The 26,650-nt window shown below is 43.5% G+C and overlaps 2 protein-coding genes across 5 annotated transcripts in view; both read left to right on the top strand.

The window, feature by feature from the left end:
* The window catches only part of NCKAP5 (NCK associated protein 5), an 829,955-nt gene extending 806,953 nt beyond the window's left edge, over positions 1-23,002 (top strand). Inside the window, exons 20-21 of one of the 2 annotated variants that reach the window (XM_032479329.1) lie at positions 18,228-18,356; positions 21,526-21,661. In XM_032479329.1, coding sequence (XP_032335220.1) covers positions 18,228-18,265 — 38 coding nt within the window. In that variant the 3' untranslated portion in view covers positions 18,266-18,356; positions 21,526-21,661. Of the gene's footprint in view, positions 1-18,227; positions 18,357-21,525 lie in introns of both variants that reach the window. The other variant, XM_032479328.1, reaches the window with a different exon arrangement.
* A 503-nt stretch (positions 23,003-23,505) lies between these two features.
* LYPD1 (LY6/PLAUR domain containing 1) overlaps positions 23,506-26,650 on the top strand; it is a 47,622-nt gene continuing 44,477 nt past the window's right edge. The window contains exons 1-4 of one of the 3 annotated variants that reach the window (XR_004319787.1): positions 23,506-23,626; positions 23,864-24,082; positions 24,371-24,889; positions 26,222-26,359. Coding sequence is in view for 2 of the 3 variants with exons in the window: in XM_032479333.1 (XP_032335224.1) it covers positions 24,663-24,732; positions 24,860-24,889; positions 26,222-26,359 (238 nt within the window). In the remaining variant the exon portion in view is untranslated. Of the gene's footprint in view, positions 23,627-23,863; positions 24,083-24,370; positions 24,890-26,221; positions 26,360-26,650 lie in introns of those variants that run through there. The other 2 variants (XM_032479333.1, XM_032479331.1) reach the window with 2 other exon arrangements.

Here is a 26,650-nt window from a genome sequence, read left to right as displayed (position 1 = left end):
CATTTTGTGTTTATTTTTGTGTATGGTGTTAGAGAATGTTCTAGTTTCAGTCTTTTACAGGTAGCTGTCCAGTTTTCCCAGCACCACGTATTGAAAAGACTATCTTTTCTCCATTATATATTCTTCCCTCCTTTTGTCATAGATTAATTGACCATAAGTGTGTGGGTTTATTTCTGGACTTCCTATCCTGTTCCATTGATCTGTGTGTCTGTTTTTGTGCCAGCACCATTCTGTTTTGATACTGTAGCTTTGTAGTATAGTCTGAAGTCAAGAAGTGTGATTCCCCTAGCTCTGTTCTTCCTTTTCAAGATTGTTTTGGCTATTTGGGGTCTTTTGTGTTTCCATACAAATTTTAACTTTTTTTTCATTCCAGCTCTGTGAATAATGTCGTTGCTAACTTGATAGGGATTGCATCAAATCTGTGTTTTGCATTGGGCAGTATGGCCATTTTAACAATATTGATTCTTTCAATCCAAGAACACGGTGTATCTATCCATTTGTGTATGTCATCTTCAATTTCTTTCATCAGCGTCTTATAGTTTTCGGAGTACAGGTCTTTTGCCTTCTTGGGTAGGTTTATTCCTAGGTATTTTATTCTTTTTGGTGTCATGGTGAAGGATATTGTTTCCTTAATTTCCTTTTATGCTGTTTCATTGTTGGTGTATAGAAATGCACTGATTTCTGTATATTAATTTTGTATCCTGCAAATTTACCAAATTCATTGATGAGTTCTAGTAGTTTACTGGTTGCTTCTTTAGGGTTTTCTATGTATAGTATCATGTCATCTGTAAACAGTGACCGTTTTACTTCTTCATTTCCAATTTGGATTCCTTTTATTTATTTTACTTCTCTGATTGCTATGGATAGGACTTCCAAAACTATGTTGAATTAAAGTGGCAAGAGTGAGCATCCTTGTCTTATTCCTGATCTTAGAGGAAATGCTTTCATCTTTTCCTCATTTAGTATGATGGTAGCTGTGGGTTTGTCATATATGGCCTTTATTATGTTGAGATATGTTCCATTTATGCCCACTTTCTGGAGCGTTTTCATCATAAATGGATGTTGAATTTTATCAAAAGCTTTTCTGCATCTATTGAGATGATCATATGGATTTTATTCTTCAGTTTGTTAATGTGAATTGATTGATTTGTGGATATTGAAAAATCCTTGCATCCCAGGCATAAATCCCACTTGATCATGGAGTATGATCCTTTTAATGCATTGTTGGAGTTGATTTGCTAGTATTTTGTTGAGGATTTTTGTATCTATATTTATAAGTGATATTGGCCTGTAATTTTCTTTTTTTGTGACATCCTTGTCTGGTTTTAGTATCAGGGTGATGATGGCCTCATGGAATGAGTTCAAAAGTGTTGCTTCCTCTGCAATATTTTGGAATAGTTTAAGAATTATACATGTTCATTACCTATTATTTATTGATTCAAGAATATTTATAGAGTTCATACTGTTTAATAGGCAACATTCTAGACATTGCAGACAAAGCGAGTTAAAAAAAAAAGACAAAGTCCCTGCCTTTGAGGATGTTATGTTTTAGATGAGAAGACATAATAAACAAACAAAATATAATATAATGTCAAGTAGTGATATATGTTATTAAAAAATCAAGCAGGATGAGTGGACAGGAAATAATGAGGGTACTGTGTCAGTGAGAGTGATCAGATAAGGTGTCTCTAAAGAGGAGACATTTGGAGAGACTTGAATGAAGTGAAACCTTGCAATGTGACTGTTCGGTGGAGAAGCACATTGGCAGAGAGTACAGCAAATGCAAAGGCCGTGAAGTAGGGGCATGCTTGCTGTGACCCAGACAGTTACAGCTGGAACAGAGAAGAGAGGAGGGGAATTAGAGGAGAATTGAGGTGCCCACCACATAGGACCTTGAAGGCTCTGGCTGTAACTTCAGGTTTCAGTCTCAGCAAAAGGAAACCATTGGAAGATTTTGAACAGGAAAGTGATGTGATCTGAGGTACAGTTTTTAAGGGATACTGTGGCTTCTGTGTGGAAGACAAGCTGTTGAGAGGTGAGAGTGGAAATGCTAAGACCACTTAGGAAACCACTGCAGTGGTGACTTGGCCCAACCATGGGAGCAGAAGACAAATGGTGGAGAATGACTGGGTTTAGGATAAGTTTTAAAAGGAGAGCAAACAGAGTTTGATGATTGTATTGTTCAGCATCTAGCATGGAGCAGAAACCATTCTAGGTCTTTCTGTAAAAGGAATTTAGCACAGGGAACCATTTACCCAGATAATGCAATAACTGAGAAGCTAAAAGGAGACAGTCAGGCAATCCAGAGATTAGCAGAATCGGGATGTTCTCATTATTCCCTAGAGATGTAGGGACAATAGCAGAAGGTGACATTAAAGCCCAAAACCTGGACATCCGATGGGAGCTAGAACAGTGGATGGGAGGGTCTATCTGGCAGGAGATAGAGCCATGGAGGAGAGGCAGCTGCTGCCAGGAACACCACAGGTCACAGAGAAGGGAAGAAATGCCTTATTTTCTCCCCTCCTCCTGCCTTCCAGGATTCTGTCATTTGCCTTTCATTGGCTGAACCTCCCCAGAAGCCAGAGAAAGAGGGAGCCTGGGAAATGTAGTTCCCTATGACAAAAAGCAAAGGAGGGAAAAGGAGAGGAATGCAACTGAGAACAAACGCAATTTATCAGAAGACTGGTGGATGTGGGGTATCAGAGAAAGAGAGAGGTTAAAGAGAATTTCAATATACTAAGGCAGCAATATCTATATCTCACAGTAGCCACATATACTAAAGGATATACCTACTCCATTAACACATAGATATTGTGGTATATAAATATATATACAACTAGTGCATATATAATATACATACATATATACATATATGTGTATGTATATATATGTGTGTGTGTATATATATATACACACACACATACACACTATACACACAAACACACACACACTAAGTAGGGATGCCAAATAGCCTTGGTCTCAAATGCTAAAGACATTCAATGAGCAGAGGATGCCTGAATTACTGTATTAAGAAGGATTCCGAGGCTGTATCCATGTCCAGCGGGGGTTGGGTTACAGAGATTGGTAATCAGTGGCTGCTGTGGGCGTGGGAGGGAGCAGCTGGCACATGACTGCCAGATATTAGCCACATCTGCACTGAAGCAATGACCACCACATAGCGGGAGTAGTGGGGGACCCACCCCTCACCTGTAGTGCTTTATAAAGGGATCTCTGTCGTTTTCTTAAAGATAATGGTAATGGCCTGTCCTGAATCCCCTGTGGAAGGAAACCGCCGTGTTTAAACTGAAGTTCATGGAAAACAAGCATTCTCACCTCCCCCCTCCTTTTCCCAGGAGTTTGAAGAGAACACAGCTCAGCCTAGTGAATATCCATTGTTCCAGCGAGCACACGTGGTGACTCACACCAGCTCTGTTCCCTTTGACCCTCTCATCTTTGTGTAAATGAATCCAGGCAGTTCATATCTGGGGGGCAGATTTCTGAGTTGACGGTCTATTATGAGGTTAATCTAGAGTGAGTGGTGTTCACTCAGACGTGGCGTGGCCTCGCCCTCTAACTATAAGCCCGTGCCCTTCCAATTATTTCCCTGTGGGCTCTGGAGTCCACCCCAGCTGGTGACCAGCCCCTTAGCAGCCAAAGCTTATGCAGACATCTGGGATGGGTCTGTACCCCAGAAAGCCTTCCATATTGGGTGGGAAATTTAGCCAAATGGGCTTTATGAAGTACAGTCAAGGATCTCTTTGGAAAGAGGTTTTTGAAATGAAGTCTCATCTTCCACCACCCAAGAGCCAGGCCCTGTGTTTTCCTGTCTGCACCTCCTCCCTGGGGGGTTGGAGCCCCTCTTCTGACACGCGCACCAGCCGGCTGGGAGCCCCTTTGTCTTCCTGTGGCTTTCACATGTCGTGAGTCTCGCTTCAGCTCCCCAGAATGAGAATTGGGGGGATTATCTTTAATACTCTGTTGATGCCTCTGGTGAATATAGATTCTAGGTTTAACTAATTCACATAGCAATTTATATCATTATTACCTCAAAATAAAAATCTTTTAATGTTTTGTTTTTAATCTCCAGTGGAGTAACAAGTTATTTTATTATTCAAATGGGGCTCCTTTCCTGCTGTGTTCAATACGATTCTTAATAAATATGTAAATTTTTAAATTAATTTACAGCATACATTGGGAGGCATGATTTTTGAAACGACAAAAATTTGATAGATTGTAAAATTATCCCCCTTAAAATCATCAGTCATAGTGAAGAGAATGTACCAACCTCTTACAATTTTACAGCTTTTTCTTCATCTTATCTTCTGTTAGGGACTCACTTAAAATTGATTATAAAACAGTGTATTTTTTAGGCCATAATTCAGTCACAGATTAATTAGACTTTCAGTTGATATCCCATCATCGTATGGGATGGGAGCCAATGGTGTTTTGTAGTTGTTCAGAGTTGCAGGAGAGAAACCCTGATTGCTCTTCCCAAGTGACGGAAGCTACCAGCACTAATCACTAATCACATCCAGACCCATAAATTGTAACATCCTTCGTCACGTTTCTTTTCTAGCTAGCTCATAGCAAGAGATCTTTATTGGCCCTGACCAAGAGAGTAAAATGCACTTAAACATTTTTGGGAGGGGTGATTCTTTTTTTTCCCCCCCTTTGCTTACAATGACATTTCTGTAGCCATCTCCTGAAAGATCAGAAGTAGAGGGGAGTGTATGTGTAGATATCCATACTTAGCCAGTCTGGACTTAAACATCTCTTTCCTAGTCACTTTCCAATGAAGAGCAGCCTTTGGATTAATTTCATGATTTTAAATAATACTTTAATATCGCCCAACAGGCATATTCAAGGAACAGTGTGCCAGTAATGTCTTAAACACTGAGTTAAGGAAAAGTATTTTTTCCACTTAAGAGAACTGCAGATAGACATGACACAGAAACCATACGCACTATAGCCAGCCAAGAGAAACACCAGCCCACTCACATCTAATGGAAACACTGGGTTTTTACACAGTTGAAGGAAAGATGATCATCCTCCCTCTTGCCCCCTCTGCATGCACTATTATGCCTGGTACCAGTTGTGATGTGTGAAAAATTGCTACCCGTTGCATTGGTCTGCCTCTGCCAGACTGTCTTTTCCCTCTGTGCCCCAGAGTACACAGCCCAGGCCACACAGCTCCCAAGATAACCCTATGGTTTCCCTTTGTCTGAATGGGGGGGGATTCAGTCACTCCAAGCCTCTCAAAATCTTTTTTTCGACTGAATTATAGTCAATTTATAATGTTGTGTTAATTTCTGGCATACAGCATAGTGATTCACTTACATATATGTGCATATCTGTATTCCTTTTCATATTCTTTTTCATTATAGGACATTACAAGGTATTGAATATAGTTCCCTATGCCATACAGTAGGACCTTGTTGTTTATCTATTTTATATATAGTAATTAGTATCTCCAAATCCCAAACTCCCAATTTATCCCTTCCCACCCCTTGTCCCCATTGTAACCATAAGTCTATTTTCTGTGTCTGTGAGTCTCTGTTTTGTAAAGAAGTTCATTTCTGTCCTTTTTCTCTTTTAATTCCACGTGTAAGTGATATCATATAGCATTTTACTTTTTCTTTCTGGCTTACTTAGTATGAGGATCTCCAGGTCCAAATGTTTCAAAATCTCTTATATTCTTTAAGGACATCCAGTATTCTTTAAATTCCTCCCAGTATTCTCAAACCTTCATTCTAAGGCAATTCCCCCATTTTATTTTGTGCACAATGAGGATTTTTTTTTCTCCCTTCACGTAAAACTACTTGGATGTTTAAAAGCCTCACTAACATATTCAGCCTTCCCATTGCTAGATAGCATAATCCTCACTCATTATGTGTGTTTTAATCTCTAACTTGTCTGTAATATTGCTGACTATTTCAAGGAGCCTAGTTTATGGCAAAAGAAATGCTCCTTGCAAAGCCCTATGTTAATCAATTTTTTTTGAAAGTCAAAATCTATTTTCCTCTTTATTTACTGGGAAAGTTATCCTCTCTACTTCCTAAATGATGGAAATCTAAATGTCTTCTGGGTGATTAGACCCTTAACTACCCCTCAGGAAATAAATGAATGTTCCCTTCCAGACTGTATGGCATCTTGTCCTTGGAACTCAGGCACTTTCAAAGACAATAAAGGGTGTTAGAGAGGTGAGAGATATGGAAAAGACAGGGAAAAGAAAGATGACCCGTAAAAAGAAATATAATTAGCAGACTCCCTTTATCTCACCAACTTTTATGGACTTTCTTATTTTTTTAATTGAAGTATAGTCAGTTTATAATGTTGTGTCAATTTCTAGTGTACAGCACAATGCTTCAGTCATGTAGGAACATACATACATTCATTTTCATGTTCTTTTTTTACCATAAGTTACTACAAGATATTGAATATGGACTTTCTATGTGCCAGGCATGTTCTGGGCACAAGGGATGCAAAGATGAATAGGGTCAGAGCACCTACCTGGGAGACTGGGCCATGGCAACCAATATACTCTACGAAGTTTCACTGGTACCATAACTGCACAGCGAGTGGAGAGAGAATAGAAGGGGCAGTGATCAAGGCTCCTGCTCAGAAAAGGATTCAGAGGAGATTTTCCTCCACCTGAGTCTCCAGAGATGAGCGGGTATTAGCCACCTGAAAGGTGGGGAGGACATTCTAGAAAGAAGAAGATAGGTGAGCCAGAACATGGAGACAGTAACTGCCTTTCTGGGCTCAAAATTCAGCCTGTTGCCATCCTCAGCTGGTTGGCTAAGTTGGTTCCAGGACCCCCCACGAATACCAAAATCCATGGATGTTCAAGTCCCTTGTGTAAAATGATGTAATGCAGTCAGGGAGACGGGAGGCTGACTGTAATATGTTGGTACCTGTATCTGCATGCTTACTGACTTGTTTTCAAGGTGTTGCTGGGTGGTTTCAATTTGCTCTGTAAATCCCTGGATCATTTGTATCCTGATTACTTTTGAGATTGCTTTACCATCCTTGCCCCTCCATTGCCGCCAGATTCTGCCTAGTTGAGCCCACTGATGCCCGAGTTTGCCTGTAAATGGAGAACTTTCTTTCCCTCCTCCCCATTCTCCTTTCCTTTCCATAGAGAACCTTGTATCTGTGAAATATCTTTCCATTTTACTGTTGGCTTTTCATTTTGATACAGAAATAAAACACTAACTCCTGGACTTGCCGTATTCCCAGATGCGACCTAAATCCATGAATTAAAAGACTATAGATGGAGGGAGGGCATAGCTCAAGTGACAGAGCACATGCTTAGCATGCACGAGGTCCTGGGTTCAGTCCCCAGTACCTCCTCTAAAAATAAATAAATAAACCTAATTGCCTCCCTCCACCCCAGAAAAAAATAACTAAAATAAGCAAAGAATCAATTAATTTTTAAAAAAGAGTATAGAAAGCAGTGATATACATGGTAATGCCAGGTGCAATGCAGCCTTGTGGCAATTCAGTCTCTTCATCGTGGGCCTGTGTTTTGATTATTCCTTATCCTGTATGTGAGTAAGTCCACAAGCTCTTATTGAAGAAAGGCCCCTATTAAATAAACCACTATAGTAACTTGAACCTCCCCCACCCCTGAAAAAATTTCCTGCAGTGTGTGGTTTGCTGAGGATGGGTCAAAGGGCAGTAGCCATCACCTTTTCCACCCCTTCCAGCCAAGGAAAGAGTAGAAAATGCATGTAAAATTAAGAGAAAAGCATGTTTCATTCACCTTTGTTCATTACTTTGTTTCTGTGGTGACAGACCACGTAATGGCCCAGGTGTTGGATGTGTTTACAAACAGCAGAAAATTCTGTCTTCTGCTGTCCCTAATGTCTAAAGGGCGGCTTTTGACGGGTTTTATTTGTTTTTGTTTTGGGGATTTTCTCCCTATTTTTGGAGGGGAGAGGCAAGGAATTTAAATGCATTAAGAGGGTATTTACTGTCTGTTTAAAACACCCTCACCTCAGGGCGGGAAGTGTGTCAATCACCATTATTTTTCCAGTAGCTTCAGGCAGCCCCCTGCTTGAATATCACTGGATTTTGATAGGCTGTAATATGGAAGAGTCACAAATTAAATACAGACGAGTTTTGTTTGACCCACACATTTGCTTTAAATAAACATTGGGAGATTTCATGTATGAATTCCAGATTTTCATTTCTCTTGAAAAATCAGAAGTTCTGGCAACCATGAGCCCACATGCTCAGGGGATAAGACTCAGCTGGCACTCAGGCAGGACTAGTGATTGAGAGCAGGAACTCTGCAGCTGGACTCCTGGACTCGGATCCTGGCTCCGCCTGGCTCCTCACAGCTGCGGGGCCTGGGGCAACATAGTAGTTCCTTTAGCCTCCCTTTCCTCACATGTTAAATCGTGTAAACTGTTGGTACCTCCCTTGTAGAGTTCTGCTGTCCAGCCTTTAGGGCAAGAACAAGCCCTACATCGATGTTTGTTAAATAAGCAGTCGCTGCCCCTCTAAATGGGGCAGGTGCAACTGAGTTCACCGCCATCCCCACCACCCTAGTGCCGTCCACGCATTGTGCTTACGTCAGACCCTCTCCTGTGGACCCCAATGGCCATGAGTTTTCTTCCCCTGGTCTAGAAAGAACCAGGCCATCCATCAGCTGTCTATGGGGAAAGGGAGGACTTGCAACAAAGATAAGGAGTCTGGAGGGGCATCCATGAGAAGGATCTTGTATCTATTCCTAAAGTTCGGGTCTGTGTCTTCAGCTGTCCACGGATACTTAAGTACAAGAGCCCTAAAAGGATGGACAGACAGCTCTTGCCCTGAGAAGCTGGCCCCTGTGCCTCCCCAAAGTGCCTGTGTCATGGGAAGGTTGCTATTTCAACTGCATCTCTACCTCGTTTCTAAGACCCTGCTTCCATGGGGACAATGAGAGAATGGCTCCTTCCCCCACTCCGCCAAGGATCCGCTGCTTGGTGGGAAGGAGGGGATACAGAAGGAAGTGGGGGGATTTGTTAGGATTAGTTTTAGCTTCTGGACCCAGTAAGTCAGAACCATGATTTTCTAGATTGTTAGAAGGCGACATTAACTAGAGCTTCCTTTCCTTTAGTTAACTTGCTCACAGGTCAAGAGGTTTAAAACTTGCTCTGCCTGTCACCAGCAAAACATTTGTTCCCAGTGTTACTGGGTGAAGGACTTGCGTGTTTCTCCCCCAAGGGCCCTCCAAGGACACTGCCCCAGGAGTCCTATTGAATGAGGACACTTATCACACATAAACACACGTGCAACTCCTTTGTGCTTGGCGTACCCAGCTGTCCATCCTGGGGTGAACACATTGATGCTATCACAAACATTTTCCCTTTCTGCAATTTTTTTCCTGGAGGCAGGAGAAAGAGACCCTCTCATTACTTATCTTGAGTGTTTGATAGACCTCCTTTGAGAAGGTCATTGTCTGCAACAGTAAAATAATCATGGGATTTCCGGACAAGTTGGCAAAAGAAAAATGATTCATTGTTTCAAGAATTATTTTGCCTTCAGTCCCCAAAATGGATGAAGGCTTCTAACAATATGTAAGAGAGAGTAAGGCTTAACTTACTATATGAAAGATTACATTTTAAAGGGAAAAGAAGTTCAAACATTACATTTTTAGCTTCGCTGGAATATAACTGGGGTGAAGGCGGTCCACCTGTTACCCCCGGGGTCTTCTGTTATTGTACTCTTCCCTTTGCAAAGGGGGCCTGCCTGCCCTCCTTCCCTTCTCATCCATTTGGGCTAATGAGATTGGAAGAATTTTTTTAGGTTCTATTCAAGCAGCAACCCCTCGCCCCTTTCCCTTTTGCAGCGTCAGAACAGATAGCATTTCATCCACACAGCTCAGCCCGACCGCACGTGCCTGGCCACACCACACAAAATTATGCATCTTCACAGCCCACTATATTTTGATAGGGGTTAGGGAGGGTTGTGTAGCTGTTTAACTGCTGGGGATACTATCGTGAAATAGACCGAAAGGTAGTTTATAGTATGACTAATGCATCCAGGTCTGGTACCGAGACACCTATTGTGTTGGGTTATTTTGAAATAAAGTTTAGTGCAAGCCAGACACCCAGAATGAGGCAGCTTGACTGATAAAGATACTGAATTTTAAAATGAAAACTGGAGAAGCTGAGTGATCAGTATGACCTTGACCACTCACAAGCCAAAGGACTTAGGGAAATAGTGATAAGACCCCTGTGAACTCCTTTGCTGGACAGAAAGGTTTTAAACGATATTTTAAGAAAATCAAAAGCAAACACCCCTTGGACCTTCTTTACAGATTAGATCTGAAATGAAAGACCCTGAGTCACACAACCAACTATTGATTTTGTTGATCCATCTTTAATCCTCACAACAATCAGGTTGTGTTTATACAGTCGTGGTGGGTAGGCATACTGCACTTCGAGCAAGGCACCTTTCACTTTCACATTAATTTAAACATTAATTCATTCTGTGCGTGTGAGACAAAAATTAAGTTTCTTTTTATTATAGCGGATGGCTGATGTAAACCTCAGAAAGTGGTGTTAAGTCAGCCTAGGTGCTTCATGAAGAGGCTCCCTTTTATAATGCAAGAGGCATTTGTCAAGTGAATATATTACAGGTGGCAGAGAATAAAAAGCACCTGCATGCTTCCAGGTACTAGAATTTTGTCCGAAGGCAGCTGTAATTTAATCTCCTCACAGCTTAATTTCTTGGTTTCATACACCCAGCAACAGTTGTGGCTTTATCACCCAAATAGTCAGTCTTATTGCTGCCCCTAAGAATGTCATCATTGTCCTGTTTACATTCTCACTTAAAAGCACCAAAACACATCACCGAGTTTCCCCTGTCTTAAGGAGATAGAAATCTGAACTTAAGCACATTACCTGGGACTGGCTCAGACCAGGGCAAACAGCACTTGGTGCTGAAGGATGCAATTAATAAAAAGGGTAGAGCCAGTGTTGGTACCAGCTATCATGGGCCCGCTCTTCTCAGTAACACTGAGCCCCACGGCAGAAGCTTATTGACTTTGCTATTGCCCCTGGATTTCCAGGAAGCAATGGCAGCTGCTGCCTCACCGAACCGTGGGCCAAGCCCACCTGGAGGTACAGAAGGCCACCCCAGATGGCTCAGACCAGGATGGCCGTGGAATGTGAGTCCACATATCTCTGCTCTTGACAGAGAGAGGAAATTGCTTTGCCAAAGTAAACAACAGTCAGACATCCATTAATCCAAGGACTGTCCTGGTTCTTAAGGCCAGCCTGGGATCCCAGAGACCATGCCACTGCTAGTATGTCTAGGGACTGGAAAGGAGCAAGGCTCTCACAACTCAGGTGAATGTCAGAAATGATCTTTATTTTACCTGCCTCTTCATCTTAGAAAAGTAGATGTTATAGAAAAGTCGGACAAGTCTATGAGCTCCGAAAGGACACGATGTAGTGAAAATAGATCCAATAGTGATTACATCCATTGATCTGCAGTAAATATCAACTCTAAGAGATGCAAGGTGGAGTGTCAGAACCTGAAAAAGAAAGCAGAACCAAACCTAACCAGCGCACGGCCTCCAGAAGTGTGTCATCTAATTGAGAAGTGGGACATTGACATGAAAAGCGCCGACCTAATAGGCTGTATAGAAGTTCAGGGTTGAAATGGATGATTTGGCCATTTAGGCCTGGACTGCATAGAAAGATCCCTGTGGATGAAGTGTTGTAGAAACAGAAACAGCAGTTGTTAGTAACTAAAAAAAAAAAAAAAAAAAATCAAGCTATAAAACATGGTTACTACTGACAATGATATGGAATTAGAGGAAAGAAAAAACCTCCAGTTTGGGCGTGTTAAATTTAGGAGATGACTAGGCCCAGAAAGATTAAGAAAGGTGAATGTAAATACCCATTAGTTAACCTTCGGAAAACATTTGCCTGAACGATCTTAAAGACTAAAAGTAGAAGATGACAAGAAACTTAGCAAGTTTAGGGAATTATTTAAAAATTAGGATTAGGGTAAAGGGACACTTTCAGAACTCTGAGTTTGACAGGAGATCATCAGACCAGAGTGCAGGCTGGACAGGCTAGTCTGACAGGTCTCAGGGATCCATCTCCTAATATACCTGAAGCTTTGTTCTACATTGACATCCTGTTTAAAAAACTCCTTAGCATGTACGAGCCACAAGAGCAGTGACTGTCACATACTCTGCTCTGTCTCCAGTGTCCAGAATACTGTCTGGTACGCAAAAGGTGCTCAATAAATAGCTCTTGAATAAACAAATGGTGTTGCTGGAACAGCATAAACGTAAATATTAATTATTTATTTAAATACTTACTTAGATAATATGTATTCAATATTTAAGTATTTATTAAAATATTTAAAATGTATTAAAACCCAGGTGCAGGGTTGAAGTCATGATTGTCACTGATACATTGTGGCTGAACAAGGAATGGAATCCAAAGTGAAAGCAGGTGCCCATTGGCATTCTCCCAACCAGCACGTCCTTCCATTCTAGAACCCCCAGTGCTTACTGGGTAATGAGGACTAAGAGCAGCCTACAACTGCCATTATAAGCTAAAATGCAACATCCAATGTAAAGTTTAATGTCTCTAAATCCTTAGAACAATTCGCACCAAGGAATCTTCTCTTTAGAACAAGGATCAATAAATGGGTGCTAATTCAAAGTTGCCTTGGCTCTTGGGCTTTGATATGTCAAATAGCCTTGGGAAATAACTTTATCCAAAGCAAAGGCTGACCCGCTGTAGAACTGAAACATAAATTGCATTAGGAGATGAATCGCTTAAACGTGACTAGAGCTAACATTCTTGCATCCACAAATAAGTGTGTCTCTGGATGACCCTTGGCACGCAGTCTCATTTGAGTCCATGGCCATTGAAGCACCTAATAGATTGCATCCCCTAGTGCACTCTGACCCCCAAATGGTCTACCAACTTCTGTTAGAAGTAATTCCAGGTTGCCCAATAATTTATAGGTTAATGAGTAACACAGAATGTTTTCTTCTGGCTTTTGCCCACCTAGCATCATCCTTCAGAATAAAAACTTCACCCTTCCAGGTACAGTTTTATGATGTCCACCATTATGATGGTATTGGAGGTGTTCCTTTGAGGGGAGAACATCCATGAAAAAAATAGTATAATCTTTTTATACAGTCAACTGATCCCCCCCCCAAATTATGTTTTATTTTATCTTGAAAGAGTAGCCAAAACTCTATCACTCCAAAGTGAAAACACAGCTATGTGGTGCTCGAAGACACAGACGGTCCCTTCATGCTGTAGTTCCCTCTGGCAAAGGTCATGGGCTCTTGATGCTACAAACGCACTGACATCTAAGCCAGGAATGGCCCAGCTCAGCTCGCTGGACAGATAGGTATCATATTTAAGACATGAAATGATGGAAAGGTTAGTCAAAGAATAAAGTCTAATCAATCTTCTAAGGCAAGGTGAGTAGCATACATATTTACTTTTAAAGGCAGGAAGGTCTGATGCCTTCACTCTCATCAGCTGGAATCATTAGCCGGACACTAAAATGAAAAGGAAAAGATTAGAAGTCCCAGCCCAGAACCTGCACAATTCTCATTCCTAAATAAACATTTTGATTAATATTACTGTGCTGGAAGAAGAAAAAGAAATCTAACAGGATAAGCACGTTCCTTTTAGTGAATTTAATTATACAAGCTGATACCGGTGAGCTGGCTTGTTTTCCCAATTCTAGGTCACTGTAAAACAGTGCAGATTTTGCTTTTGGAGAAATTGACCAGTATTGGTCAAATCTGATACATTACTTAAGGTAATTAACCTATATTCTAAATTAGAGAAATCGCGACTGTGTCCTTTGCATGTTCCTTCCTATAACAATTTTGCCCGCATTTATGATTACATGCCTTTCCTTTTTCCAAATGGCCTTTCTCTGTTATAGACAAAGTTTATGATTTTCTTTATGTCCCTTTTTTCTCTTCCTACTCAGGGACCCGGTCCCACATCTTCCCCATTTTCCACATATAGGAACATTTCCCTTCTCTTTGATAAAATGACATCTCTTTCCTTCTGTCCTTTTGATCTAGTCTTTAAATTCCTTTGTGGCCACTGTTGCTCACCAAGCTGGGTTCTTTTCCTTTCTATGAGAAATATTATTTTCTAGCAGTCCTAAACTTCCTACTGCACTTCTCTCTGCTTGCTTTTTTTCCCCCTGAAAGTAAGTTCATTTTCCCCTCTGGGTTCAGGGGTTCTAGCAGAGGTCATTGAAAGTCACTGATCATAGTAAAGGACAGCTATATAGAGTTAATAATATAGTCATAAAAGCACATCTCAGCTGAAAATAACTCTTTCACCTAATAAAACCAGTTTGCCCTGGAGATACTGAAGAATCTTCAGGGCCCCAATAAGGAAACAGAGTGCCCCCAAGTGCCAAATCTATCTCCTGGCGGGTGATTGGAGGGAGAGTGGTTCTCTATCACCAATCCCTCACATTACTTTTTCAGAAGGGCAAGGGAAGAGTGATATGTCCAGTTGAGGTAACAGGGAACTGAGCACTGGGAGAAAGGAGTTATACAAGCTGGAATTTGACCAAGTTAACAGGGTTAACACCACAACTCTCAAGAAAAGTCTGGAGGGTCTTCTGTGTTCATCAAAGGTCATTCTGTCTATTTTTATGTCTTATTCAGAAAGCAGCTCCACCAGGAATCCAGTAAGAAGTGGCATTAAAGAAGAGATTAACTGTGCCTCTAAGAAAAGAGAAATGACTTGAGCTGCCTCTTTTCCCTTGAGGTTGGCCTGCCCCCAGCAAATATCACTTAACATAGACTTTGAATGTGCACAAATCTTCAACTAAGAGACCCAAGATTAAAATACCTCCTCCTCATTCCCACAAGGGCATAATACATAATCATCTTCCCAGAGCCCAAGATTTGCTCATCAGAAAAGGGACAGGGGAAATCACACCTCCTACTTAAACTCAAAGCTCAGGATTAGCCAGACCATCTCTTCCATTTGATCTGTCTGCCTCCAATTGAAAGCTCACCTCTCTTCCCCACCTGCTAAATCACCTTACTCCTGTTGCTTCATCCATGGAGAAGTGTCTCTGCCCAGACTCTCACTGCGCTCTCCCACCTTCCCTGCTTCTTCCTGGCCCAGTGCATAGATGAGTGTTAGTTAAAATCTGCATCATCACTCATCATGAGAAATGTTGATAGCATCACAGTGGTGATGCTTCTTCCCAGTCTCAGGTGTTTCTTTCCACGTGGCAGATGTTCCCTAGGATAACACTGCTGGCATCTCTGAACCACCTCATTCCCTTCTCAGGTGAAGGAGGGGTGGCTTGTTTAAATAGCAAGTTTAGGAAGGGAGCAGGGGAAGCTTAGGCCTACCTCCCGCTCTCCCCACGCTCTCTGTGGAGTCAGGCTGCCTGTAAGAAATACCCACTCTGTTGTGCCCCTTCACACTGCGGGCTTTATGAGAGGACACTTGTCCCCAGCCCAGGACTGCCAGTTAGAAGCCTGTCTGCTTCTAGGACCGCTGGGAAGAAACACTTCTTTGCAGATAGAAACCTTATGTTCCATATAAGCCTTCTCAATAGTCAAGCTGATATTTTAACCTCCCATCAGCCTTTTTCTTTTATTTTATTCTCTAATTCATTCAGAACTATGTTGGGAAAGAGAATTATTTGTTGTATCACCTGAATGTCCAATGATAAATGCATAGAAGGCACAAAGTTAAGAATATTGTAGAGTCATGGAGCTTTATCGAGTGCGAAGATGCTTGGAAAAAAAAAACCAAAACACCCTTAGCAAAAAGAAACTAAGGTTCAGAGGGGTCACACACAGATAGTTAGCACAATGCCAGGAACTGAACACAGGTTTCCAAATACCTGGTCTTGTGCGCGGTGATTAAAACCCAAAGTTCGGTGGTCTGGCTGCTTCTGCTTGAGTCCTGATGCCCTAATTTAGTAGTCGTGTGTGTGTGGCCTTGATGTTTAAACCTCTCTACTCTCTGTCTTCCCATTGGTATAAATGGGGACAAAAATATTACTGTCCCACAGGGTCGGTGTAAGGATCAAATGAGGTGATCCATGCACTGCATCCCACCCAGTACCCGACACATAGTAAAAACACTCTATCAACCTAGCTGTCATTTTCCTACCACACGTCTTGTTGAGCTGATTGGCAGTGAGTCATTATAGCAATAGAGAACTAAGAGATTGTGTTGGATGAAGTTACTGTTTACATTAATTTGTGCTAAGAGCTCTAGTCCTCTTTGTAAATCTTAGTGCCCAGCTGAGAAACGATGCTGCATTTGAAATCCAAAGGAGATCTGAATCTCCTCCTGCCATTTTACAGTAGACATACTAACCAATATCTTCAAGATATAATCAACTGATGGAAACTTACATGAAATAAGAAAAAACTAGCCTTCATCAGAGAACACTAATCCCCTGTGCTGTATCATGAATTCGCTCCTTGTCTCTCCCCTGCTCTGGGCAGGAGCATCTGGCTGTACATGTGTCTCTCTGAAGCTGATATCATCATGCATGTATTTTTTTCAGCTTTATCACTTGAGCTTTCTGGATTACCTGACATAGTCTCTCCATCTTTTCCTTATGGTTAAGGGCACATATCACCTTCTGGTTTATCCTTCCTGGTGTTCAGGTTATTGGTCTAGACAGCATCTCTACTTCATGATTATTGTTGACTTTGTTGACATTGACATTGTTGGAAAAAATGGTATGTGTTTTCGTGTTGAAAATCAGGAAACTAAGTTTCCAGGTCTAGTTTCACCTGAATTTGAATTTGTGTGAACCCCAGATTCTGTAAATACCCCCAGGTAAAGTATAGCTGACATCAGCCTTCCTCACCTTCCAGGCTGATACAAGAGCAAAGTGAGATCATAGATGGGCAAAGCTCTTTGGAAATAAAAACTATTCGTTGTTTGTAACCCAGGTTACTTGGCTGATACTTTCCTGAATCTGCGCTGGAATTCCTAGAACCCCCTGGGGTAGGCATATCTCTGTGTTTCTGTTTCTACAGTGAATCTGTCTGTTACAGAGTCTAAAAGGGTGAGAGATAGACCTGAAATAGACTATAGAATGGCCCACAGAAGCAGTAGGAGATCATTAAATGGAAATTTCTTGGAATGCCCTCCTTCTTACTTACTAAATGTCTTAATACTATTCACCCTTCAAAATCATTCCAAGAGCCCCCTCTTCTGTGAAACTCTCAGAGAATGAAGACCACACATTATTCATATAGTAGAGTGCTTTGATTGATTGATTCATTGTTTGACTTCAAGGAATTAGTTAATGTATAATTATCAAGGGATTTCTGGGCAATATGTCACTATCTGCTTCTTGCTTAAATTCTCATTAATAATGTCATTACACTAAAGACAGGAGAATGTTTGAGAATAAGCAAAGCTATTTATTTTAAACTTCAAAATGCATTCTCACCCTTTTTAGCCCTACTGTTGTTCCCAAGCACAATCAAAGGCCCCACCAAAAAGTGAACTGTACAACTGTTGCCACCTATAGGTAGCAAATATAGTTATTCATTTTATCATGATTCGGATGAAGCACACTCTGTGAAGGAGATGTTTTATGGAACCCACACAGTCTTCATCACTTATCTTTACTGGCTTTGTTATCATTACTGTTATTGTTGTCACTCCATGATTTTTATGTCAGATGCTCCCCTTAAAGATAATATCGGCTGCTTTGTAAAACTCATTTCCAGGATAGAAGAGCTTGGGCTCTGCAAGCAGACTGCTTGGGTCCAAACCCAGACTCCACCCCGCACAGCTCTATGACCTTAAGTTGCCTAACTCCCTCCAGCCTCGATTTCTTGTAAATGGAGATGATAATGACACCTACCCCATAGAACTGATGTGAGGATGAAAACAGATAATCCACGCAGCGTGCTTAGCTGAGTGTCTGTGCAGAACAGGCACTCAATTAAATGCTAACTGTTATTACCGTGATTAGTTTTCAAAGCATCTTCACATACATTTGCTGCAAACTAATGTGCACTGTGCTGTTACTGTCCGGCAGAGCCATCGTTAGCACATTCCTGTGTGACCTCGGTCCCTCCTTATGTTTTCAATTTAAATGTTATGTGACTTCAACATTTTAAGAATACCTGAGATCTGACAAGACAAAATTGAGGCTAATTCCATAGGCTTCTAACTTGAGGCAGGAAAGTAAGCTACATTTCATGCTTTTATTCTTAGCTGGCAGGACCACTGGAGAAACCCAAGCCAACAGTTGAGACTCCGCCAGTGCTAGACAAAAGTTGAATCTGTCATTATGTCTCCATCGAGAATCTACTGATGATCAGCATCGGGCTAGGTTTTTAGAGGGTAAGCTGGTGGGAGAAGGGGAATAAGGAGGTCAGTTAGGAGATTTTTTAAGAAGTGTAAAACATGATCTCTAGCTTAGAAGTTCAAACAATGCAACGATTGCTGTTTGACATACACAGTGGGGCTTTTTGGTTATTATTTTGGTTTATTCTTAAAATAAGCAAATCATTAAAATTAGAGGATTTTAGATATAAGCAAATATTGTTCTAGATTTATGGCCTTACCTTAAAAAATCAAAGATCTGAACCCATGTTTCTGCACAGCAGCAATACGCTAAATTTAAGTAGCTGCTCCTGCCTTTAAACAAGGCACATATTCTTGAGCTGACAACAGTCCTCACCACTGCCTACATCTCCCCAACACTGAGGCTGAATGACAGTGTGCCCTCACTGTCACTCTTACCGTGATGTTGGTCTCACGGTCAAGAAATATTTCACTACCCACCTCTCATCAAAACTGTGAAAATAAAAGGAAAAATGAGGAGGCCATCTGATTTTTCTTGGACTGGGCCATTCCTTCATTTCCATCACCTCCCCAGCCAGTGTAGGCCTTTGTCATAATTAATTGAAGAACCAAACCTACAAGCATGAAACACACAGAAAACAAGATGCACTGTTTTTGTCCCATAGACAGTGGGTGTTTGAATGATAAGTAACCCTTTCCCCATCGCTGCCTTAATACACTGAGTTACACTTTTCACCTGCCTGGCTTCCCTCCAAGACTACAAGCTCTTCTAGACCAGTGAGTCTCAAGTGCTAGTTAGCATGTATCAGAATCGCCCGGCAACCTTGTTAAGCACGATTGCTGCAACTCGGCATTTCTGATGTGGTCACTCTGGGTGGGTCTCAAGAATTTGCATTTCCAACAAGCTCCACGTGATGCTGACACTCCAAGTGTCTGGCGAGCACAGTTGAAGACCCACTGATCTAGAATAAGAATGCAATCTTACATTTATCTTACAATTATTTATTTATCGCACCATGGATGGAGCGCCTCCTACTGCATGTCAGGGTCTTCAAGTGTTTTGTTTGTAATACTTACATCAACCTGAAATAAAGGTGTGTCTTACCACCATTCTACCTGAGGAGGATGCTTGCTCATGGGCACTGATACCGCCAGTGAAAGGACTCTGAGATTCAAGCCCAGGTCGGCCTGCCTCCCAGGCCTCACTCCGCCCTCTACAGGACACAGTTTTACTCAGCTGTGTATCCTCAGCACCAGAACCTTCCATCTGCCTCTTGGTAGCTTCTCTAGTTAAGTGTTTATTGAATGAATTTGAGATCCACACTAACCAGAAATAGGCCAAAAAAGTGACTGTGGTTCTTGAATAAAGAAAAAGGGAGAAGATAGGTGAGGAGGAAATGACATTGAATGGCCTCTATTTACCTACATTTGGTACAATCAAAGCTTTCCTACTCCCTCCATGTAGTTTTTGCACTGTACTTTACAGTTCATTTTAAAGAAATGCTTTAAATTGGCTTGGCATGAAAAGGGGCTCTTGCAAGAGGTATTCCTAACTACAGAGCCGCTTTTCTGTAATCTCCTAGGAACCTGTTCCTCAGCCCATCTCTGGTTTCCAAGTAGCCATTTCAAATTGAAAATTAGCTCCATGAGTCATGTTCCTGTGCGTTAATAATATAATGAAAGAAGCACCACTTCAAGGATGAGTTTCCAATATTCCCATAGAATTAAGCCTTTTCCCATAGCAGAGAGAGAAAAACTCTGAGCCTGCTCTTGGGACACTGGAGCCATCCACTTCTGTATCTTTCTTTTCTGTTTCTATTAAATATTTAGCATGTGAGAATTCAGACTGTGGGCTATGTCTGTTTTTCCTCCAGATCCGAAAACAGTTTCCTCTTTGTACCTTTGACATCTATTGTGGCAATGGTGGGGAGGGGGGATAGAATTGCCTATGTTATGGCCTTGGACAGTAGCAATAGAAACAGAGATGGTTTGGAATATTTGGGTGGCAAAATGGAAGAAAAAATACAGAGAATCTTGTCCTTGATTACATAAGAGCATGGTTTAGTAGAAACAAGAGCATGGAAGGCAGCCAGACAGGAATTCAAAGCCTGTTCTCCATCACTTGCTGGGCGACCTTGGGAAAATAACCCTGTCACTCTGAGCCTTGCTTTCCTTCTCTTTAAAATGGGGACATGTAACTTGCAGGTTTGTGCAAAGGCTTACAGGTAAAATACATTCAGTGTTTTTTACATGGTAGATGCTTAATGAGTGATAGCTACTGTTACCATCTCTAAGGCCCTGTCCCTACTTCTTCCTTGTGTTTGGACAGAATTTTTGCCTAAAAGAGGAAAAGAAGATGAGAGCGTGTGGCAGTGGCTTTAAGACCTCCACACTTGTTGGCTTTTGCCTCTAAGCCTCCCTCTCCCCCTCACCTCAAATCTTAGGAGCTCCCTGAACAACTGACTATATTCCTGTTTACAGAGTTTACCTGCTACAGTTATCAACCATGACTGCCGTGTTTTACAAAATCCTAGAGAATACCAGTCACAGCCTATAAATATCCCTGTTTCAACTGGTATTACTGGAACCACCTGGGGAGAGAGGCCACTGAGGTGCGGATCTGTTACTATGATTTTTAAGCCCCTGGGCCTTCAAGAATCTGCAGTCACAGCCCTGGGATCCCTTTCAAATAGCATTTCAGACTTGTAGAGGGACAAAATACACACATGACAGTGCTTCTGACAAGTTCAACCTGTACTTAAATTTAATGGCCATTTAAGGGATCATATGCCTTTTTGTAAATCATAGAACTGTCATTTCTGGCTGAAATTCAATCCCTATCCATATTTAGAACAAAACAACTAAAATATTTAGTAAGAAAAGAAAGGAGTTTGAAACTTTAAGAAAAATAAGGCACTTTACCTTAACAAATTTCAAAAGGATCCATTTAAAATGAAATTAAGTGGCACTTAACTGATTTGCAATTTGAGGCCTATTTATCTCAGTAAAATGATTAAAGTCTTTGATTTATCCCTAAAATTGGCTTTTTTATTACATTAAATTATACTAGAGGATTGTTAAGGACTTGTAGGTTCTCGCTATCCCTTTAAATTATACTTTAGACAGACAATAATTGAATATTAGATAGAATAATTTGATTTTTCCAAAGAAATATGTTTCTCATATTTTCCTCTTTTTATTGCAGAAATTGAAACAAGCTGAAGAAACCAGAGAAGATCCCAAGACTAGATTATGTAAAATTTCCCTGGAGTCTTTCAATAAATATAACAGCAATACTGTGATTTTATTACAAAAAGAGAAGAACTCTCTGAGCAAGGTTGAAGGACAAAAGGAAGAAAAAGAAAAAAATGAAGAGGCTTCTTTGAGTAGCTCCGATAGGCCTGGGGTAGACAATTTGGAATCTTTGAGTGATTCTTTATATGATAGCTTCTCTTCCTGTGCAAGTCAGGGTTCAAATGATGTATAAAGGACTTTTTTCTTCCCTTAGTGAGCTGGAAATGGAGCACTTAAGAAACGGGGGTGGGGAGGGGGGCAGGTAGAGATGACAACAGTAAACGACTGCAGTACCAGAGCCCACGCTGTCAGCCACAGCGAGCAGCCACTGGTGCCTGCTTCTATGACAGGGCACTAAAGACACCCTATCTGTTGTGTTCTGTGAGGAGTAAAAGTAAACACACCCACGATACAGAAGTCTTAATTTTGCACTTTTTTAGGAATACGTGTACAGAAGTTGTAAATTTGGGGGGAAAAGAAATTATATTTGTTGCAAAAAAAAAAAAAAAGCAATAAATTGAATCAGTGCCATGTTCTTGAAATGATGTACTAAGTCTTAGAAGTTGATGATAATATATTTTTTAAAAATTCCAACTCAAGTTTTGGTTCAGGTCATTGTCCCAGTCCTCAAATTGTTTGTGGGTACACTCCGTGAACTGAAAACAGGGCCGGCTGGAAAACCAGAGCACTCTCTGTACAGTCTCCATCTTACAATCTCAGTCTGATAGAAACTAATTCTAGTGCAATTTCAAAGTTGTTGCCAGAGAGATTCAGATTCTAATAATAAATGTAATTCTTTTACTGAAAACTATAAAGGTACTGAAGTGTGACACTGATCAGAAGCAATGTGTATCAGAAATGCTGTAATTGTTTTCCCTCCAAACATTTCCTTACATCTTCTACTTAGTGTATCTCTGTAATTCTCAACATTATTTGTTAATTTTTATCTTCTTGCGCTTTTTATTAAAATCTGGGCAATCTAGAAATGAAAGCAAATTCCTATTTGCGATGTTCACTTTGTAAAAAATTTAAAAGGGTGCTATGAAAAATTCTTACTTTTTAATATCCTTTTTTCTACAAAATCTGTTTATATGTAAGGATAAATTCTATTTTAAAGGTTACCATGTATTTTTTTCTAGATGTGCACTATTTATAATGGCTTTTGTACAGGAGCTTGTAAACTAGGCATAACAGAAATATTTTTAGGATCTATATGGTTACTTTAGTTACACACTTGTTTCTTTAAAGAGTATTGTATGATCAGTGTTATTTGGTTAATTTGTGCAATTTGTTATATTTGAATTTTGTTGTCTTAAATGAAAATTGTGTCATTGTCTTTCAGATTTAAGATTCTTTTGTTTCATTTCTGAATAAAATTTATATCAATCAGTCGCACCCTCTGAAAACTTAAAAGAACCTGTTCAAGGACCCTTTGGCCCAATTAGTTATTTGAATCTCACACGGGCTTCAAAGACGAATTCCCCTAAGGAATAAACAAACTAATAAACAAACCGGCCCTGTTGCTCCAGAAATAGCAATTCAGCCAATTGTAAGATCCGCGTCTGAAGACTGGGGAGTAATGGTCAAAGCATTTTCGTCTCCCTGAGGGGTTAACCAACTAGAAATGAGAGAAGGAGGGGGGCAAAGGGAGAGAAGCCGGAGGCAGAAGGTGAACGATCTCTCCCGAGGAATTACAAGAAAGTCATTTAAGCCCATTTCCGGCCCTGCTCTGCTGGCTGGGGAAATAAATGATCAGCGTCCCGGCCTAAGAGAGCTTCCTCCAAGAGGGGGCCGGAGGAGAAGAGGGTGAAGAGGGGCAAAGCTTTTGAAGCCTTTTCCACAGAAATGGATACCCCCTGGGGTTTGGGGGGAAGGGAGTGGGTACGTGCGGGATTGGGGGCGGGGACTCCGAGGCGCTCCGCGCGGGCCAGCGGGCTCCCGTACCACCTGCTGCAGGGCTCTGCGGCCAGAAACGCAAACGTAGCACGGTGGCGTCCGCGGAAGTACTCAAGGTGGGTCGCTTGGACAAGAGCGGGGCGGGGGGTGGGGCGGTCAGCCAGCAAGCGAGTCCTGGGCTGAGAAGGCGCGGTACACGGGAGGACGCGGGAGCATAGCTAATAACCCGTGGCTGTGAATAGAGCCGGAGGAGGCTGCCTGGCCTTTTGGAGGAAGGGGACGGAGGAGAGCAACTCCCGTCTTCACCCTGATTTGCTTTCTAGTGGGAGCTCATCACGGCTGTCTTCTCCTAGGCTAGGGTACCAGGGCAGTGTCACAGCATCCTCCAGCGGTGCGCACGGCGGATGAACCGACGGTTGCCCCGAGTCAACGCGCCGAGCTGGGCAAGGTCCCCACCACACCCCGCCCACTCCACCGCAGCTGAAACCAATCCGGGTAACGACCTAACGACCGAGAGGCTTCTCGAAAGAAGAGAAAGCGCAGCTGCGCGGGACACCCTAGAGAGCCTGCAGGTGTGCAAGTTTACCAGACGCACGAGAGCACGCTCCCCTCTTGTCAGCCGCCAACTCCCGGCTCCCGCTGCCCAGCAGCCCCCGCGGGGGTGGGCGGGACCCAGCTGCCGGGGAACCGACCGGCCCCCGGGGGCCAAGAGGACCGAGGGCGTGCGTCCGTGCGAGCAGAGGGCCTTTGGGGCGGCAGCCTTCCGACCTCACCTTCCAGGTCCCGCGGCACCTGCTGCGCCCTCCTCACGTTTTCCCTGGTCTCCAGCCTCGGAAAACTACTCTCTCTTTCCCTGCCAGGCGTCCCACACGCGGAGACTTGCGGAGGCGGCAGAGGAGGGCTATCTGAAGGGGGTGGGGACGTGGAAAGACGGTCCCAGCCTTCCCCGCTCGCCTCCCCCACCCCAACTCGGCAGCCGTCACGTGGTGCCTGGAGTGGGAGGTGGGGAGAAGAGGCGAGACTTTTTTGGGTGCTCCGGCTCGCCAGTAGTTCCTTCAGTCTCCGCCGCCAACTCCGAAGACGCATTACTTCTCTCCCGGGAGCGTGAGCCAGAAGAGCGGCGACCCGCAGCCGGGAGCACCGGCGCGGGCGATGCGGGCGCCGCCGGCGGCACCTGCGGCTCCTCTTGGAGGCGGCAATCGCCTCGGCGGCAGCAGCGCGGGCCCCAGCATCCTCCGCAGCCACAGCCGCTGCGGCCCGGACAGCCTCGGCCGCGGTCGCTGCTTCTGATGCGCTTGCCCGCTCCCGGCCCCGCGGCTCCAGGAGGATGTGGGTCCTCGGCATCGCAGCAACTTTTTGCGGATTGTTCTTGCTTCAAGGTAAGAAGATGAAGAGACCAGGCGTCCGGCCAGATACGCGCACCCTATCTACCCGCCGGTCCCTTTATCCAACCTGGGCGCCCACCTCCCGGCGAATGCCACGCAGGGGTTCCCCAGCGGGAGTTTGGTGGTGGCGACTGGTCCCCTGAGGCGCTGTTGGGAAAGTCTGCAAGTCTCGCGCTGCAGGAGGAGAGGCGGGAGCGGCGGACCGGTGCAGATACTCGGGCTGCGCGGTCGGGAGAAGAAGCTGGGCTGGGGAGGAGGGAGGGTCCGAGCCGTGATGGGCCGTGGCGAGGGAACGGGATTCTACAGCCCGGGAACCCACCAAGTTGACGGGCGTGTCTGGCACCCCGTGGAAGTGGTGCCGCCGACAGGTGAGCGACACGCTGGGCAGTCTGTGGCCGGGGCGCTCCGGGGCTGGGTTGCTGCGCTCGGAGCGCGATCGCTGTGGGGCTGGAAGGAGAGTTGCGCCGAGTCCGGGGCTTGTCTGTCCGGAAGCCCGGGAATTAGGTCTAGATTGGAGATTGTAGATCCGAGCGGAGCGTTTAGGCTGGAGCGGGGAGAGGTGCAAAAATGTCTCGATCCTTGCCTCTAATAGGAGACCGGCTCCGACCGAAGCTCCGCAGAGCTGGGACCCCGACCGGGAACCCTAGCCAAACGGAGTCCTGAAAGCCAGGAGGGAAGGGCTGTTGTGTCGCGGCCGGGGATGCGCGCGCACTTACACAAACACACACACACACAGACCCACACATGTCCCTTCCCACAGGCCGCAGCTACCCCAGCTGCTGCGGGAACTGTCCCGAAAAAAGGCCGGAAGACTCTGGGTGCAGCGGCACCGACGTCCGGCGCTTCCTCCCGGGCATCCCGCGTAGGGAGCCTCAGAGTCACAGCATAGGAATGCTGACTTCAAAAATTATAAAACTAAATAGGCGTTTGCGAGTGCAGTCGCGAATGGTGCCAAAATAGTAATTAAGTCATTTGTAACCAATTAACAATTAGGCAAATCCTTTGGCGTAGACTGGAGCTGACGCATGTCTCTGGAGCTACTGCGCTCTCGGATTGCAAACCCCTCCTTTCAGCTTCCGCGGGAAATGGCCAGGTTAGGTGTTGGATGGGCTCTGTGTTTCTGGAGCGGGGGTCCAGGGGTCGCGGGCAAAATTCCACTTTATCATGCTATGCTGCAGGACCCTGGGTGGCCGCGCCGCCCCCTACGGGCATAAGCTGGGGAGACCCAGGAGTGCGGGAGCCGGGGCTGGGCGTGGGGGGAGGTTGGTGGTTTCCGCGGTGGTCTCTGTGGGGCTGGGTCTGAACGCGTCTGCATCTGTCCCGCAGGCTTTGCGTTGCAAATCCAGTGTTACCAGTGTGAAGAATTCCAGCTGAATAACGACTGCTCCTCCCCCGAGTTCATCGTGAATTGCACCGTGAACGTTCAGGACATGTGTCAGAAAGAAGTGATGGAGCAAAGCGCAGGTAAGAGCCAGTCGGCCCTCCTCCTCCCCTCTCCAGCCTGGGCCAGAGTGGGAGTGAGGCAGCCGTCACGTTACAGGAAAAGAGACTGACTTTGATATAATGCGCACACGCTGGTTATCGCAGATTTACTTTTACAGTGCTGGGAAAATGAAGAGTTCCAACTTACTTTAATCACATTAGAGTTAATTACCAGGACTTCTCCCCAAGGGACTGGCGAGGGGCAGTGCATTTAAATGAGTGGCCCTCCTCTTTTTTTTTTTTTACTCCCCTCACCTCCCTCGGCTAAAAGCT

Source organism: Camelus ferus, chromosome 5 (assembly GCF_009834535.1).
Source record: "Camelus ferus isolate YT-003-E chromosome 5, BCGSAC_Cfer_1.0, whole genome shotgun sequence".
In the NCBI taxonomy this organism is placed as follows: Eukaryota; Metazoa; Chordata; class Mammalia; order Artiodactyla; family Camelidae; genus Camelus; species Camelus ferus.
This window is presented reverse-complemented; position numbering and strand designations above follow the sequence as displayed.